This window comes from Eulemur rufifrons, chromosome 6 (assembly GCF_041146395.1).
Source record: "Eulemur rufifrons isolate Redbay chromosome 6, OSU_ERuf_1, whole genome shotgun sequence".
NCBI classification, from domain to species: Eukaryota; Metazoa; Chordata; class Mammalia; order Primates; family Lemuridae; genus Eulemur; species Eulemur rufifrons.
The window spans coordinates 80,536,373-80,552,206 of NC_090988.1; the positions used below are offsets into that span (position 1 = coordinate 80,536,373).

Genomic DNA, 15,834 nt, shown 5'->3' on the forward strand with positions numbered 1-15,834 from the left:
ATATTGCACCAAAGGCGTCTACAAGTTTCAACTTCTGGAAACATGTTTCTCTTGGGGGAACTTGAAAATCCTGACTGCTGATGAAAGATTAAAGCAAGAAGCCTGTTGGACAAACACAGCAAAATTTCTCTTCCAGAATTTTCTGCCTATTGGCTGGACGTATTGGTCAGACCCTTCTGCAGTGCTGACTGTGATTCTTTTTTTTTTTTTTTTTTCAGCTTATTATGGGGGTACAAAAGTTCAGGTTTATATATTGCCCATGTGCCGCCCATCCCCCTGAGTCAGAGCTTCAAGCGTGTCCATTTCCCAACAGTGCGCATCGCACTCTTCATGTAGTTATACCTCCATTCCCTCCCCCTCCCCCCATCTCCCCAAGTCAGCACCTTCAAGTGTGACCATTCCCCAGACGGTGCGCAACGCACTCATCATGTAGGTATACACCCATCCCCTACCCCCACCCCCCACCTCAGTCTGATACCCAATTGGTGTCAAATGACTGTGGTTCTTGTTTGGACCAGGTCGATTTATAGAGTGCATTTTTGTTTTTACAAAGCATATTCCTGAAGCTCATACCTGTCTTTTGGTTTACTCACACCAGAATGGCTGATCATCCTGGCATCCCTGTTGGCCCTGGCTTTGATCCTTGCAGTTTGCATTGCTGTCAACAGTCGAAGAAGGTAAGGAGATGTCCCTCGGGGATTTCAACTTGGAAAGAGCATCATTTAAACGTAGGCTTTGTATTGCTGCTCAGAGGGTAGCCCCTGGAACCAGCAGCCTGGGCACCCTGGAAGCTTGTTAGAAATGCAGAATCTCGACCCAAGCCCAGACCTCCTATGTGCATCTGCATTCTAACAAGATTCCCAGAATTTGTGTGCAGGGTACAGTTTAAGAAACCCTTGTCTGTCCCTTTATTTAGGGAATGAAGACACATCTCATTGTTTCAACCACCACTTTTAAATAGTGGTTGAATCCTGTGGTTTTTAATTTTTTTCAGAGTTAAACTTTATGGAGATTCTATCTGATAAAAGTCATGAAATATCTCACCAGGAAGGCATAGAAAAGTATATATTCATCATTATTCATTAAACAAATAGCAAGCACATTCACAGCACACAAAATGTTGTGTGAAGATTTAGGAATTGGTCATCTCCTATAGCCTATCTGAGGCCCACGGAACCTTTGAGAACCTTTACCCAAAGCAGGCATTGGTTTTGTGTTTCTGTGTGTTGTTGTTTTCATAATGATGGCATTTTCTAATTCCTGGAAGCTGCAGTTGAAAGGATTCAGGTTATAGCCTAGGAAGAGCTTCCCAACAGTGAGGTCTAGGAAACAATGAAGAGCCTTTTTTTAGGAAAGTCTGAATGAAGACAGTCAGCTCCTAGAACCAGCATGTGGGCTGTTTTCATATCTTTAAAAGCCACTCTCTCTCCCTACCCCAAACAAGTCCTATTGTTTTGGAGTTTATTTACGTGATACATACATACACACACACACACACACACACACACACACACACCTGGTTTAGCCATAACCAGATTCCAGAAATAACACTACCTAAAGTGAAATGAAGGAAAATAATAATTCTAGCAACAGAGGAAATGAACTTTATTTAACAGGGCTACTCCAAAAGTGTAAGTCTAAATTTCCTATCCATGATGCTTTAAAGATACACGATTTTTCTCCGAGCATATGCATGGGAACATTATACCTTTTGAATCCCTTGAGATTGCTTCTTATAAGGTAAAAGAATCTTATTTCCAAGCAGGGCCACCTTCATTGACCCTAGATTATCTCACAGTACAGAAAAGGGCCTTCAGTTTGGGAGAAAACATAAAGGGAATTATAGACTCTTTCTTGTTGGCTTTTGGAGAGCACCAAACAGCTAATTTCAATGCCAGGCGCAGTCCACGGAGCCTCTCTAATTATCTGAGAAAATCAGATAATGCCGTTTTACACTGGTACAAGTTAATTAAAATGCTATGTTGAAATCAAATAGCTGTGCTGCTATCTATATGTTTGAGGGCATAATAAAAAAAAGCAGTCATGATAGCTGATTACATAAGGAACAAAAACTAGGGCAAAAAATTTAAAAGACCTCCTAAAGGGCTCCTATGATTAAATGGAAAGCGTTCTTTTTTCAGTTGAATTTAAATAACGTGACTTGGGGAAGTCCTTACAAAGAGTCTTTATACTTCCCCTCAGCTTCCTTATTTTCCCTTGAATTGCTCTTGCTCAATTAAATATGAATTTCCTATTGTTTGGAACCAGCCCTTTTGTTCCAGGCCCTAGAATACACTACTTCTGCTCATATACACAATCCTTAAGCTTTGCACATGTCACCATGGCAATGTTGGCTCATAAGCTGTCGATGTGGGGAAGACCTAGGAGAAGCATCTCAGCTGTCCCCAAGAGCAGCTGGAGCCCATGCATTGTGGCTGGGTGACTCCCACATCACTCCCTGTCTTGTCTGCAGCAGAGAAGAGGCCTCCTTGCTACCCTCTCCTGCCTCCCAAGACAGGCAGTCGCCCTAGCAACAGGCAAACAGGGACACACAGGACCCAGCACAGCGAGTATCTCACCAGGAAAGTAGCTGCTTGGATGCCATAAATTACTATGTCCTGATTTGATAATTGAAAACAGATTTGCCACGCAGCTAAAGGGTGGTTAACGGCTGCATGGGCCCCTTAATGTGTTTCTAAAGCTGACAACCCATTTCTAATCTTCTTAAAAGGCTGAGGCCTTGCTGCTTTGAGCATTACATTTAAGAGAGATAGAGAATCCTATTTTCATCAAGGAAAGTTTGATTGAAAAGGGGGCCTCCAACAGGGATTCACCTATTGGGCAAACATCTTCTGAGCGGCGCCTAAGACTATGCGCACCAGCGAGGAGGAAGGGAAGTAAAACACGAGAAGAGTAACTTCCATTTCCTAAAAGGATCTTGAGGGTTAGTGGCAGTACTGGCCTGTTGAATTGGAGTCAGCTAATATTTACTGAGAACATTCTCTGTGCCAGGCATTGTTATATGAATTACGGTTAAACGACAAAAGTGGAAAAGCGTTAGTCACTGCAGTGGGCGTATAAGGACTGACCAAGGACTCCCATGATGGAGCAATCTGTGAGTCACTTCGTCTTAAAGATGCTGGTTTAGGGGGTTCTGTTATTTCTTCAGCTTTGCCCCCCCCCCCCCCGCCCCCGCCATCATTCACAACAGCTTTCTTTGCTGTTCTTCATGTCACCTGACTCCTGAATGACGGCTTCCCGATGGAAACCGTACTTTATTGACTCAACAATTGTTTCGGGTGTCAGTTGGGTTGATAGATATTGGATGAGGTCTTTTGCCTTAGAGAATCTATCTGATTCATCTGAAGAGCAGGAAAAATAGGAGGACTTTACCAGAGAAGGCTTCACAAAACAGGAATGATTTAAAAATGTTTCTGTGCTGATGGTGCAGAAGAGGCATTCACCAGCCTTCACTTTCATGGGAATAATCGTCTTTTCTATAAACTCCAGCAGGGTGTCACCCGTACTCTGCTTGGTTAGGTCCCCTCTATAAATTTCCATGAATTAGAAGCATCTTCCTTCTGTTATGCTACAGCCTAGCTCCCTGTAATCTACGCTCACCCGATCTCGTCCTGCTGTCTAGAATAGTGCCATCCAACCGAATTTTCTATGACGATTGAAATGGTCCATATCTGCACCTGTCTGATACATAACCACTAGCTACTTCTGGCTAGAGAACACTCGAGCTCTGGCTAGTTCAACTGAAGTGAATTTTTCATTTTATTTAATTTTAATTAGTTTAAATTTAAAAAGCCACATGTGGCTGTTGGCTACTGTATTGGGTGGCACTGCTCTAAAACAATGCAAAATAAATCCCTAAATATCTTTAAGGATTGCCAGGTAGAAGAGAGATGAAATTAGTTGTTAAGTGACCCACGTAAGTCTTTTAAGATAAATTCCACTATGCCCTAAACGTATGTTGCCAGGTTTCTAAATCCCACCCACTCTGCCCACCTTCATTGGTGAGGTCCCAGTCCAGTTCTTTCCACATTTTGTGGTTGTCGTATGCTCAGCTAATGCCTGAGATTTAAGCAAAGAGAAGATAAAGGTAATATGCAGTTCACTGAGGATCTCTGATCTTTGGAGTTAGAAAATCCAAGTTGTGATTCTGGCCGTGCCATCGCTAGCAGTGGCTTTAGACAATACCCTTGACTTCTTGGACTCAGTGTCTGGTTTACATAGGGAAGAGGTTGGGCTCCATCTCAGGAGCACCTTTGGCTCTAGTGTTCCTTCTTGAATTCCTATAAATAAGAAGAATGAAAAAACTAGAATTTGTCTTTTAAAAGTACTTAGTAGATACGTACAGCACTAAACATCAGACTGAGTTATGTATGAGAATGGTCCTATCCTCCTGAAAGATTCAGGTAATAGAGATACATAAATCCAAAGGGAAATGGGGGAAGCCCAAGCCCAAGCACGACATTCCCATGTTCTGCAGGTCTTGTGTTATCTCCTTTCGAAATCAGCTTCATTTAGATTAATAACGTTAATCTCCACCCCACGCCCATGCACAGACCTATTTTTATGCTCATAAATTACTTGCCCACAATATTTCATTCCACCTCTCAACTACCCATTGGGGAGGCAAATGGGAATTACTTTAATGAGACAACTTTCCTCCAAAGAACACATGGTAGCACCTGAGAATGTGAAATAATACAAGCAGCATTCTGCCTTCAGCCTTTTAAGTCGTCTTCATAGTAAATATCCCAAGGCAGGTGGAGGTAGCCAGAAGAAACAAGTGAAATTGATTTCTTGTGGATCTCGTTATATTAACAATTACAGCCAGCACTTCTTGAACACTTACTGAGTTCCACACACTGTTCTAAGTGCTTATCCACAAGGCCTTAGTTTTGTTGCCCCACATTGTTCGTAAGAGCAACAACAACAATAGACTCATTTATTGACTGCCAGGCCTTGTTTCAAGGGCTTTTCACCATCCTGCGATAATTGGTACTCTTAATAGCCTGATGCTACAGATGCAAAACTGAGGCTGAGAGAGGTTAAGTGAGTTGCCCCAGGTCACACAGCAGTGAGGTCTCAAAACCAGGTCTTCCAAAGCCCTCCGCTTGACCAGTGTGCTCTGCTGTCTCTGTGGTCTCTATCCCTATGCCCAGCCTCCATGAATCTGTTTCATGGTTCTCGCGTCCTCCTCCCCCCACCATCAAGCCTTACGCCAGAGGAGACAGGATCTACCTCTTGTTGAGGAGGTATAATTTCCATTTCCCCAAACAAGAGATTAAAGTTTATGGCTTTGGCAGTTTTACAAGGAATGGCCCATGATCATGAATAATAGAGGCTTTGTCTCTACTGCTCCCAAATATCCAGCGGCAAAGTGAACGATTCCAACTTCATACGTTTCCAAATCTCCAGATGGTCGGCAGCATGGGTAGAGCCAGGCAGAGCCAGGCTGTGGGTCATAAAGGCCTAGATTTGAATATGGACTCTGTGACCTTCAGCAAGTTATTAAACCTCTCTCGGCCTCAGTTTCCACTGCTTTACAATGGGGATAGTAGCTGCTTTGTGGGATTATTCTAAGAATTATAGGAAATTACTGGTGAAGTGTCTGGCATTCAGGAGGTGTCCAGTAAATGTTAGTCCACTTCCCCCTCCCCATCTCGCTTGTAGTTGTGAGGCTGTGCAACTTTGCTTCTATTACCGATATGCGTAGCAGTGATGTGTTAGAGGAAAGAGGAAGCATTTCGTCAGGCTGGGTGGGATGAGGCAATGGACAGTACTGGGGGATAAGATCAAGGTCATGCTCTTCCACAGAAACCCTCGTCTGCATTTAAACTTTAAGTGATGTTTGAGAAACCTTAAAGTAACAGTGAACACTTTGTCTTATGTTGTTAAACGTCCTATGCCAGGATTACGTGGAAGTTAACCAACATTAGGGGAACATCAATATGACCTTATACTTCTAGAAAAATGTTTTATTCTTCTCAGTTCTTATAATAATAACACCAGCAAGGCCAACAGAGTGTTGACTGGAAGAGGAAGTAACAGGACTTTCTTGAATACACAAATCAGAATGATTTACAATCATCCTGTTGATGGTTGAGCTCAGCTTGCAGAGACTGCTAGAGTGGTTAAAAGAGACAAACATTTCCATTGCGCAGTATGGTGGAAGGAGAACTAGAACTTGGGAGTCACGCAGAGCAGGGTTTGAATCCTGACTCTTTTATTACTTGCTCAGTAACTTCGGGAACATGTTACTGAATTTTCTGACCCTTAAAGCTTCTTTACCTGTAACAGGGGAATAATAATAGCGCTGGCTTCCTGGAGTTGTGGGTGCCGATTCTCAAACTTGACTGTGTATCAGAAGCCCCGTGAGGGCTTGTTAAACCACAGACCCTGGGTCCCAGCCCTAGAGTTTTCTGATTAAATAGGTCTGGAGTGGGACTAGCAGTTTGCATTTCTAACAAGTTCCCAGATGATGCTTTTACTTCTGGCACAGGGACCTAACTTGGAGAAGTGCTGGTTGTCAAGAGTCATTTAGATAAAGTCAGGAAGGCACCCAGCACAGTGCTTGGCACATACTAAGACCATCATAAACCACAGCAATGATCGTGATGATGCTCTACAAGGGCGATGCTCATCATGATGATGACTGAGTCGTTGCACTTTTCTCATACCATTTTCCAAAACTTACTAGGTGTGGGCAGAAGAAAAAGCTGGTGATCAACAATGGCAATGGAGCCGTGGAGGACAGAAAGCCAAGTGGACTCAACGGAGAAGCCAGCAAGTCTCAGGAAATGGTGCATTTGGTGAACAAGGAACCATCGGAGACCCCAGACCAGTTTATGACAGCCGATGAGACACGGAACCTGCAGAATGTGGACATGAAGATTGGGGTGTAACACTGACACCGTTATCTTGAAAAGAAACAACAGTTGGAGACATAACTATATTACAGGGAACTGGGACACTTAATGGATGCAATGTGCTACTGATTGTTTCATTGGGAATCTTTTTTTAGCATAAAGTTTTCTATTCCTTTTTGTTTTTTGTGTTTTGTTTTTTAAAGTCAGGTCCAATTTATAAAAACAGCATTGCTTTCTGAAATGAGGGCCCAGTTAATAATCAGTGATTGTTCCAGTTCCCACCTAGAGGCCTTTCCTCCGCTGGGTGTGCTAAGGATGGCTTCTAACAAAGGCTACAAATACATAGTCCTGATCCCCAACCTTCCCCAGCCCTACCCCCAGGTAACAGCCATCAGCTAAGGACATTCCCCTGGGCTAAGAGGGATTGGTCCTTATTGCCCCCTCAGCAGCCCAATCCCTGGGCATCGCTTTCCCGTGGGTTTGGGGATTGGGGTGTACTGGTTATACATCCCCTTCTACAGACCTCCTAGAAAATTTTCAGATGCTTCTGGGAGACACCCAAAGGGTGAAGCTATTTATCTGTAGTAAGCTATTTATCTGTGTTTTTGAGATATTAAACCCTGGAGGTCCTTTGATCAGTATGATTTTTTTAAAGTTACTTTGTCAGAGGCATAAAGGGGTTCAAACTGAGTCACAATAAACATCTGTACTTCTTCCATTTTAACCTTTTGTGCTGTGATCCTTCAGTTTCTAAACCATCAAGGTCTGGGTCCCTAGAGCTCACCAGGAAGATCTGAGAATGCGAGGAAGACTCCTTAAAGTCTTCATCTCTGAGCCCCTCAGTCCCCACTCAGACCCACTCAGCCAAATCTCATAGGAGATCAAGGAAGGCAGCACTGTTTGATTTCTGAGATGCCCAAAAGCTTTCCATCCTGTCCTGGAGTCAGAATTGTGAGTGGAGGAGCTTCAGCCACTTTTGTGGTTTAACGGCCACCTTTTCTCTCTCGTTAAGAGCTTTGAATAGCCACATTAGGTTTGCATGGCCTATCATTTGTGGGGTTCCATTTCATAGACGCTAACCCTATTAGTGATTTCCATAAATGATACGCAGTGCCTTTTGACATGTGATAATAAAAGGAGAAGCCAATAGAAATGAAAGAGTACAGTTAGTGGCCAACTGATTGGATGGCTTGTGGAGGGGGAGGATGAAGTATAGCTCCTGTTTGTTTGACTATTGTTATGGCTGTAGGTGTATATACTTTAACAAGCTTCTGTCTGTCCCTGAGGTAGTTGCTATTCAGGATGAGTTAAGTGCCTGGGAAGTCCCTCAAAAGGTTACAGGGCTTCTCACCATTGGAATCTTATCATCAGATAGGCAAGCTTAGGACCAAACAAGGGAAGAATAGCTTTATCCTCTGACCTCATATTTTCCCCCACTTGGCCATTCTTTGTGGCATTTATTCATTAGTCAGGATGTCCCATTGGTCCTGGAACTTCCAAAGGCCGCTTGCAATAGAAGTCATTGAATCTATTAAAGTAAGGGTTCCTATAAAGTGGGACCCCCTTTCTTAGGCTCCCATAAAAGGTCACTTGTTACCTAAACTTACAGGCTTACAGGCAACGTTTCTCAGACCACAAAGCGAAAAGAAGAAAAGCTCCAACCTAAATCAGGGCTGGGTTTATACAAAGAGTTGATCTGAAGGACAGATATCTTTAAAGCAGAGATGCCAACTTTCTGCACTCATTCCCAACCTCTGCTCTTCCGTATCTTTCCTCTCTCCTCCCTCCCTCCCACCCCATGATCTTGAAAAACCTCCTTTCTCTTCCTCTGTGAATATCATTGGCCAGTTCCATATTCAGCTGTCTGGTTTTCTTTATATTCTCTTTTCAAGTTGAAAGAAGAGGACATTAGACCACTCTGTGTTGTTACTGCCACTAGTGTTAACTGCTCCTTATTTTCCTAGAGCTTTCCTGGGTTTGCCACAGAGCCAAACAGGCTCACTCAGGCTCCTTAACACAAACGCAACATGCCACTCTGGGACCTGAGTCAAGAGGGCTGTGCCAGGTTCTACCTGTCCCCCAGATTCTGCTTGGGGCCATGGATAGTCACACAAGTCTCACAGGTAGGGATGGTTTTCCACCCCTTCTAGACATTCCCAACAAATAGGCTAGAATAGGAGATTGTTTTCAACTTTATTTTGGAATTAAATATCATCTTTCCTTTTATTTATTGTTGTAGTCTCCCAATTGGCTATACCTCTGTGTCCTCAAGAAAGAAATAAGAGGCCGGGCGCGGTGGCTCACGCCTGTAATCCTAGCTCTCTGGGAGGCCGAGGTGGGCGGATTGTTTGAGCTCAGGAGTTCGAGACCAGCCTGAGCAAGAGCGAGACCCCATCTCTACTAAAAATAGAAAAAATTATATGGACAGCTAAAAATATATATAGAAAAAATTAGCCGGGCATAGTGGTGCATGCCTGTAGTCCCAGCCACTCGGGAGGCTGAGGCAGGAGGATCGCGTGAGCCCGGGAGTTTGAGGTTGCTGTGAGCTAGGCTGACGCCACGGCACTCACTCTAGCCTGGGCAACAGAGTGAGACTCTGTCTCAAAAAAAAAAAAAAAAAAAGAAAGAAAGAAATAAGGGAGGTCTTAGAGCTTCCCTTCTGTGGCCACCATGAGTGGAGAGCTGTCCAAGTCTTTGTTGTAACCCTGAAATATTGCCTGAAGTTCATGGACTAGGATGCCTTCTCACCCCCTTGACCATAATGGCCTTAACTCTGGAAGCACAACTTGACTACATTCCTACCAGGTGACCTGGGCTAATTCATTAAACTGGGTCTTAATAAAAGTAAGGGGCCAGAATTTAATTATTTTGCAAAGCAACCTGAGAGCTTAAGATGTAGTTTTTCCTGCAATTGTAAATCCTTTATGTCTCCTGAGGACTTCTCTTAAATTTAGCTCTGAATAAAAAAAATCAAATGACGCAAAAGACACCTTTAAATCCATATTTCCAGCCTAGCAGAAGAGATTTTTCCAGAAGAACCTTTCAAAAAGTTTTCCATGGAGGTCCATAAGACCAAGAACTGATTTTATAGCCAATATTCATTCAATACTGTTACAGCAGAGGAGTAGAAGGAAGGAAATATTCTACTTCTCTGGAAGAGTAAAATGTACTTAAGAACAAGAATAACATAGTCCATTCACCTTTCTGTCATAGATGTGTCTTTTTGCAAATCATTTGTGTTAAGTTTTCAAAGAATAGCTCATTGTTCATGCATGTACTGTACGATGACCATTGTTATTGCTACTTTGATTTTTCAGAGCACACCCTTCTTATGGTTTTTGTATATTTATTGATGGACCAATAATGAGGAAAGCATGAGATGTATGTTGCTCAGTTGAAAACACTTATTGGAAAATATTAAAAGGCTAACATTAAAAGACTAAAGGAAATGGACTCAGGAATCTCTAATTTAAGGGGTTGGGAGGCTGAGAGAGGCACAACTGTGATTATCTGGGTGTCTGGGTGATTTAGAATCACAAAGTCAAAGGCTTCTGAGGTAGCTGAGGCTCACACTCATCTCATTTTTTTCTAAAAGGAAAAATCGTAGGTTTCCATCACTTGAGAGTCTTCTTAGGGAGAAAGTTTGATTTTTCCACAGGAGGTGTGTGGTCCACAGTTTTCAAACTAAATGAGATACTATGAAGTGATATTTCTTTAAAAGCCAAGAACTACTCCTGAACTTCCAGTTAAAGAGAGGAGAGTGAACACACTCACCTCCATTTCCTCATTTACATCTTTAAAAAGACAGTGAAGAGATATCCCCAAAAGGAATAAAACAAAGGAGTTGAAGAGCTTGCAAGAAAAAAACTATAGCAACAAAAATTTGAAGCTGAAAGGTGGTGGCTAATTAGTAAAACTGAACAAATCTGGAAAAACTGAATCCGAAGCCAGTGGTGGTAAAAGTCGAGAAGCCACTATACTGACATGGCGGAACCACCAAAAGGCTCATTAGCTACTCTGGAAGTGGCAGGGAAGCTGAGGCCAAAATTAGAATAGGTTAAAGTCTATTTAAGAAGCAGTTAGAGCCCCTGGTCCCCTTCCCGACTCTATGTAGCTGAGTCCTGTTCTTTTCCCAATCTCAGCAAAAGTCTGGAAGTTTATACTCTGGAAAGGGCAAAATAGAGAGTCTCTGGTTAAAGGGCAGCATGATGTACACAGCTGACATTAGAAATTCCATACTGAAAAAGTGAAACCATGCTTAAGGAATATTGAGGCTCCCTAGACTTCTCCCCCGAGCTTGGCTCTCAGAATTCCGGCAGCCAGGAATATATCCTTCAGGCAGAAGCTCAGTCTTTCTGGGGAATCTTAGAAGCCCAAGAGAAAACCCTAAAGATACTAACATGGTAGTTCCCCAGGAAATGACCCAACAAAGCAATCTACAGTGAATATCTCATCTCAAACCCCAACACACACACAACACTCTCAGTCAGCTTCGTGTGGCTCACTCTCACAAATGAGCCACAGCCAAGTAGCACCAGACATTTGAAGAAAGTGTCAATATTAATGACAGGTACTAAAGTACACAGGAAAAAACAACTTGACAGAAAAAAAACTTGACAGAGAAGAAACTTTTTTTTAAAAAAGATCATTAATAGCTTCGGCAAGATAAGAGGAGATAATGTGTCTATGAAGCAAAAACACAATGCTAGCATAAAGAGGAACATACAGAGAACACCTAAAAAAAGGAGCTTTTAAACATTTAAATGTGTGATCACAAATTTAAAAGATAAACTCCATAGAACGTTTGGAAGCTAAAACTGAAGAAATACTCCAGAAAATAGAGCAAAAACAAACCAATGGAAACAGAGTGGACTATATTAGAAAGATTGAGACCCAGTACAGGAACTTTAACGTGCATCTATTATAATTGGAGTGACAGAGAAAACAAAGAAAATGAATAGGGATAAATCATCTAAGAAATAAATCAAGAAAAATTTCCCCAATTTGAGAACATGAATATCTTGACTAAAGGCCAAGTGAGTGCTTAGTGCAACGGATGAAAACAGACTTAACACTAATGGATATTATCTTAAAAATTCATAATACTTAGGGCAACAAGATGATCCTATAAGCTTCTAGAAAGGAGAAATAGGTATCATATAGGAGATCAAACATTTGTACCCCTATAATATGCTGAAATTGTGAGATTGTGAGATTGTGCATCCCTGTGCTGAAATAAAATAAATAAATAAAAATAATAAAAACAAAAACAAAGCAAAACAAAACAAAAAAAGAATCAGAATAGAATCAGACTTCTCAACAGCCACATTAGAAGATAGAAGATTGTGCAACAGTGCCTTCAAAATTCTGAGGGAATTATTTCCAAGCTAGAATTCTAACTTAGCTAAACCACAAATTAAATATAAGGATGGAATAAAGACATTTTAGGTATTCATAGTCTCCAGAACTATTCACGCATTCTCAGGCAACTCCCAAAGGATGTACTCCATCAAAACAAGGGAGTTACCAAGAAAGGGGAAGGCACAAGTCTTAGAAAACAAAGTAAAGGGCATTCCTAAAATGATGATAAAGGGAGATTCTGAGATGACAGCTTACAGCAGATCTAGAGAACAATCAGTCCCAGTTGGAGTACTGACTAGTAATTGAATCAATGTTTTCCCTTTATTGACCTCTAATTAAAAAGACAATTACTTTTTGGTTATATCAACTAACTATTGATGCATTAAAAAAACACTTCAAAACTAGTAGCATAAAATAGCAAACATGTATTTATTTATTTCTCATGAGTCCACCAGTTGACTGGGTGCTTCTGCTGTTCTGGGCAGGGCTGAATTGACTCATGCATGTATGTGTGATCAACAAACAGGTCTGCTAGAAGCTGTCTGACCTAGGATGGCTTCATCTGGGATGATTGGAGCTCCTTTCCATGTGTCTATCATATGCCCAGAACTGGCTGGTCCAGGCCTGGCAGGGTTCCAAGTGACAGCAGATGCTCACTTGTCTTCTTAAGGTGAAGGCCCAGAACTAGCGCTCCATCATTCCACCATGTTCTATTAGCCAAAGCAAGTCACAAGAGCAGCCCAGATTTAAAGGAAGGGAAATAGATTCTACCTTCTAACGGGAGAAGCTGCAAAGTCACATTACAAAGACTCTGGCTACCAGGAGGCCAGTTATCAGGGTCATTAGTACAATCAATCTCTGACAGATATATTGAAAGATTCAAGGGCACCTCTCATGTTTATGCTTAAAATAACACCCACCACTTGAGCCAGGTTGGCAATAAGTTAGAAAACCATAAACAACTTCATAAATACCATGGTTCTTGGAAAAGGAAGGAGAAAAGTCATGTGCAAATACATGTTTGGGAGATTGCCTGGCACAGGCATGTGCTTTGGACAAAAACAAACTAGGGTTTTAATACTGATTTTACTACTTGCTTAGCTCTGCAACCCTCTTAGATTCTCACACATCTTAAATACTTCAAGTCTTGGTTTTCTCATCTGTAAGAGAGGGATAGTAAAACCTTCATAGGGTGCCTATGAGGATTAAATGAGGTAATAATTACATGACTGTGCATGGTGTATATGAAGTCCTCAAAAATATTAATTCCTACCTGCCATCTTCCACATAAGCACAGTAGGTACTTAACTTCTTCCTTCACCATCGTCTCCAATTTTCTGAACCCTAACGAGCTTTCAAATGTGTGTTGCTTTTAACTTAGGGTGGCTGGAAACAGATTATTTCAGAATCCAAAACTCTTCTTGAAGGAAGCCCTTTGACTTTAATAGAAAGTCTTTTGCTTTCAAAGCAAGGCTAAAGAGCAAGGAGTCCAGGAAGCAAATAGCTGGCATCCTTTGATGAAATCTTGGCCATCCAAGTTGTGGCTGCAGATTAACCAAAGTTGGGCATCCGCCCATGCCTTTGATCATGATCTCCAGGAAGTTGTCTTACCCCACCCCTAACTGGGCTGACCTCATTCCCCTCTTTGCGGTTCTACCTCTTTACCTTGTCCACATGTTGTTGATGTAGTTCTCACTCTAGAATTTCATTATTCTGCCTATGAGCACATCTCTTCCACTGTATGGAGAGCCTCTTGATAGCAGGATCTGGCTTTGTACCTCCAATGCACATCAGAAAACCCAGCTCAACCATAGTCTCAGAAATTACCAATACTGAGCACTGGTTTTACATATCTTTGAATTTTCCCTACAAACCGATGAGAAAGAAGTTCTTATCTCATTTATAACAGGTGAGTCACCGGAGGGTGCAGAGTAATTCATGAAGGTCCCCAAACCACACAAAGTAGAACCAGGAATGGAGTTCAGCTCTGTGCAAAGTCTCTGACCTAACATGCCTGTTTGCCTATTGTCAGAACCTTGGTAAATTGAATTTGTTGAAGTTAAGGGATTGTCTCCAAATGCTGCAAACCAGGTCAGCACTCTAGAGCTTTCTGTGCCTGGTGGGGCCAAGGAGGCTTCCAGAAACCACTGGAAAGATGTGGGGATGAGTAAGTAAAGACACACTCATTATTTAGGCCATATTGACAATGGAGTTAATTTAGGAAACCATAAACAACTTCATAGATGCTTTGTTTATTGGGAGGGGAGGAATCAGTTCATGTGTGAATAGGACTGTTGCCATGATGCCTCAGGCGAAGGGTCAGGGGAGCAGGAAGTCTGGCTGAGTACCCTAGCCTCAAGCCCCATTCCTTGCCTGTGTTGACATCTGGTCTTCAACACCAGTAGTTTGCCTGTCATGCCTCACTGTAACCGCCTACTACATCCCGCCTCCTTAGGCTTCCAGACTGCTTATCTCATCATGTACTGACTACTGTTTTCCAAAAGTCTTGTCTAAACCACTTCCTCCTTCTTCACTCCCCAAAGAGGAATGGCAAGAACCTCAGGAGAGGCAGCTAAAGTTTAGTTTTATTAATAAAACGGTGGTCTTTAAAATAAGACTCTCAGTTCAAATCCAACTCCTGCTACTTACTTAGGTATGGACCTCCTGAGTTATTGCACAGCTCTGTGCCTCAGTTTCCTCAACTATAAAATGGGAATAATAATTTCTGCTGGGAAGAATGCTGGAGGATTAAATGAGATAATTTATGTAAAAGGATGGAATATCATAGATGTATACAGATTTCCTCCCCTCATTCCTGCCATCTTCAACACTCTGTGTGTGTGGATATGTAGCAGGGACCTAGATAGAATATGAACCATATTTGTAGGAAGTCAGAGGTGTTCCAAGAATTTCTGAGCCTCTCCCAAACCATTCTAAGAATTGGGGTCCTAAAAGCCCATCCCCTCCCAACCTAAGATTTCCAAATAGCCATTAAAAGGAAAAGAGACTCCCCCTCCTGCTTTCTGGGCAAAGATGGAATATGCAGATTTATTATTGCCAACATCTTACCACACAAAGGCCCTACCAGAGCCAAGTTTGGGGTGGCTCCTAGATGGGGAGAGAGAAGAAATGGGGTTGAAATTCCAGCTCTAAAGATCCTGAAGATCCTAGACCTTGGGAACTCGTCCATGCAGAAGTGGAGAGACAGGTTTTCAGTAATAAAGGCTTTTGGACAATTCACATTTCAGGTTGGGTTACTAGAGTTCAGCAAGAGCTTTACTTTTTATTTTCAACTCCTCCAGGATTCTTTAAATCTCATTAAGAAATGAAGGGAGAAATGTCAGGAAAAGCTGCCAGAAGGGTAAAAATTATTAGAGAAATGCCAAGAAGAGCAAGATTTCTACAATTGTTCTGAATAAAATAAAGTGAGTAGCTATTTAATAGGACTGTCTATGTATATATAGCAGATATATAAGTCCTGATAGGTATAAGGTAATCCCCAAAGAGTCTCAGTCTCTCTTCTCTAATTCTCAGCGGGGTTTGCTGGCTGCGTTTCCAGAGCAGGTTGGATTGGCCACATTGGGCCTCT

The 15,834-nt window shown here is 42.0% G+C and overlaps 1 protein-coding gene across 7 annotated transcripts in view; it reads left to right on the plus strand.

Moving 5' to 3' along the window:
- CD44 (CD44 molecule (IN blood group)) overlaps nt 1-7,309 on the plus strand; it is a 79,501-nt gene extending 72,192 nt beyond the window's left edge. For 6 of the 7 annotated variants that reach the window (XM_069469811.1, XM_069469812.1, XM_069469813.1 and 3 more), the window contains 2 exons: nt 599-677; nt 6,716-7,309. In XM_069469811.1, the coding sequence (XP_069325912.1) occupies nt 599-677; nt 6,716-6,920 (284 nt within the window). In that variant the 3' untranslated portion in view covers nt 6,921-7,309. The remainder of the gene's footprint in view (nt 1-598; nt 678-6,715) is intronic. The other variant, XM_069469817.1, reaches the window with a different exon arrangement.
- The last annotated feature ends 8,525 nt before the right edge of the window (nt 7,310-15,834 follow it).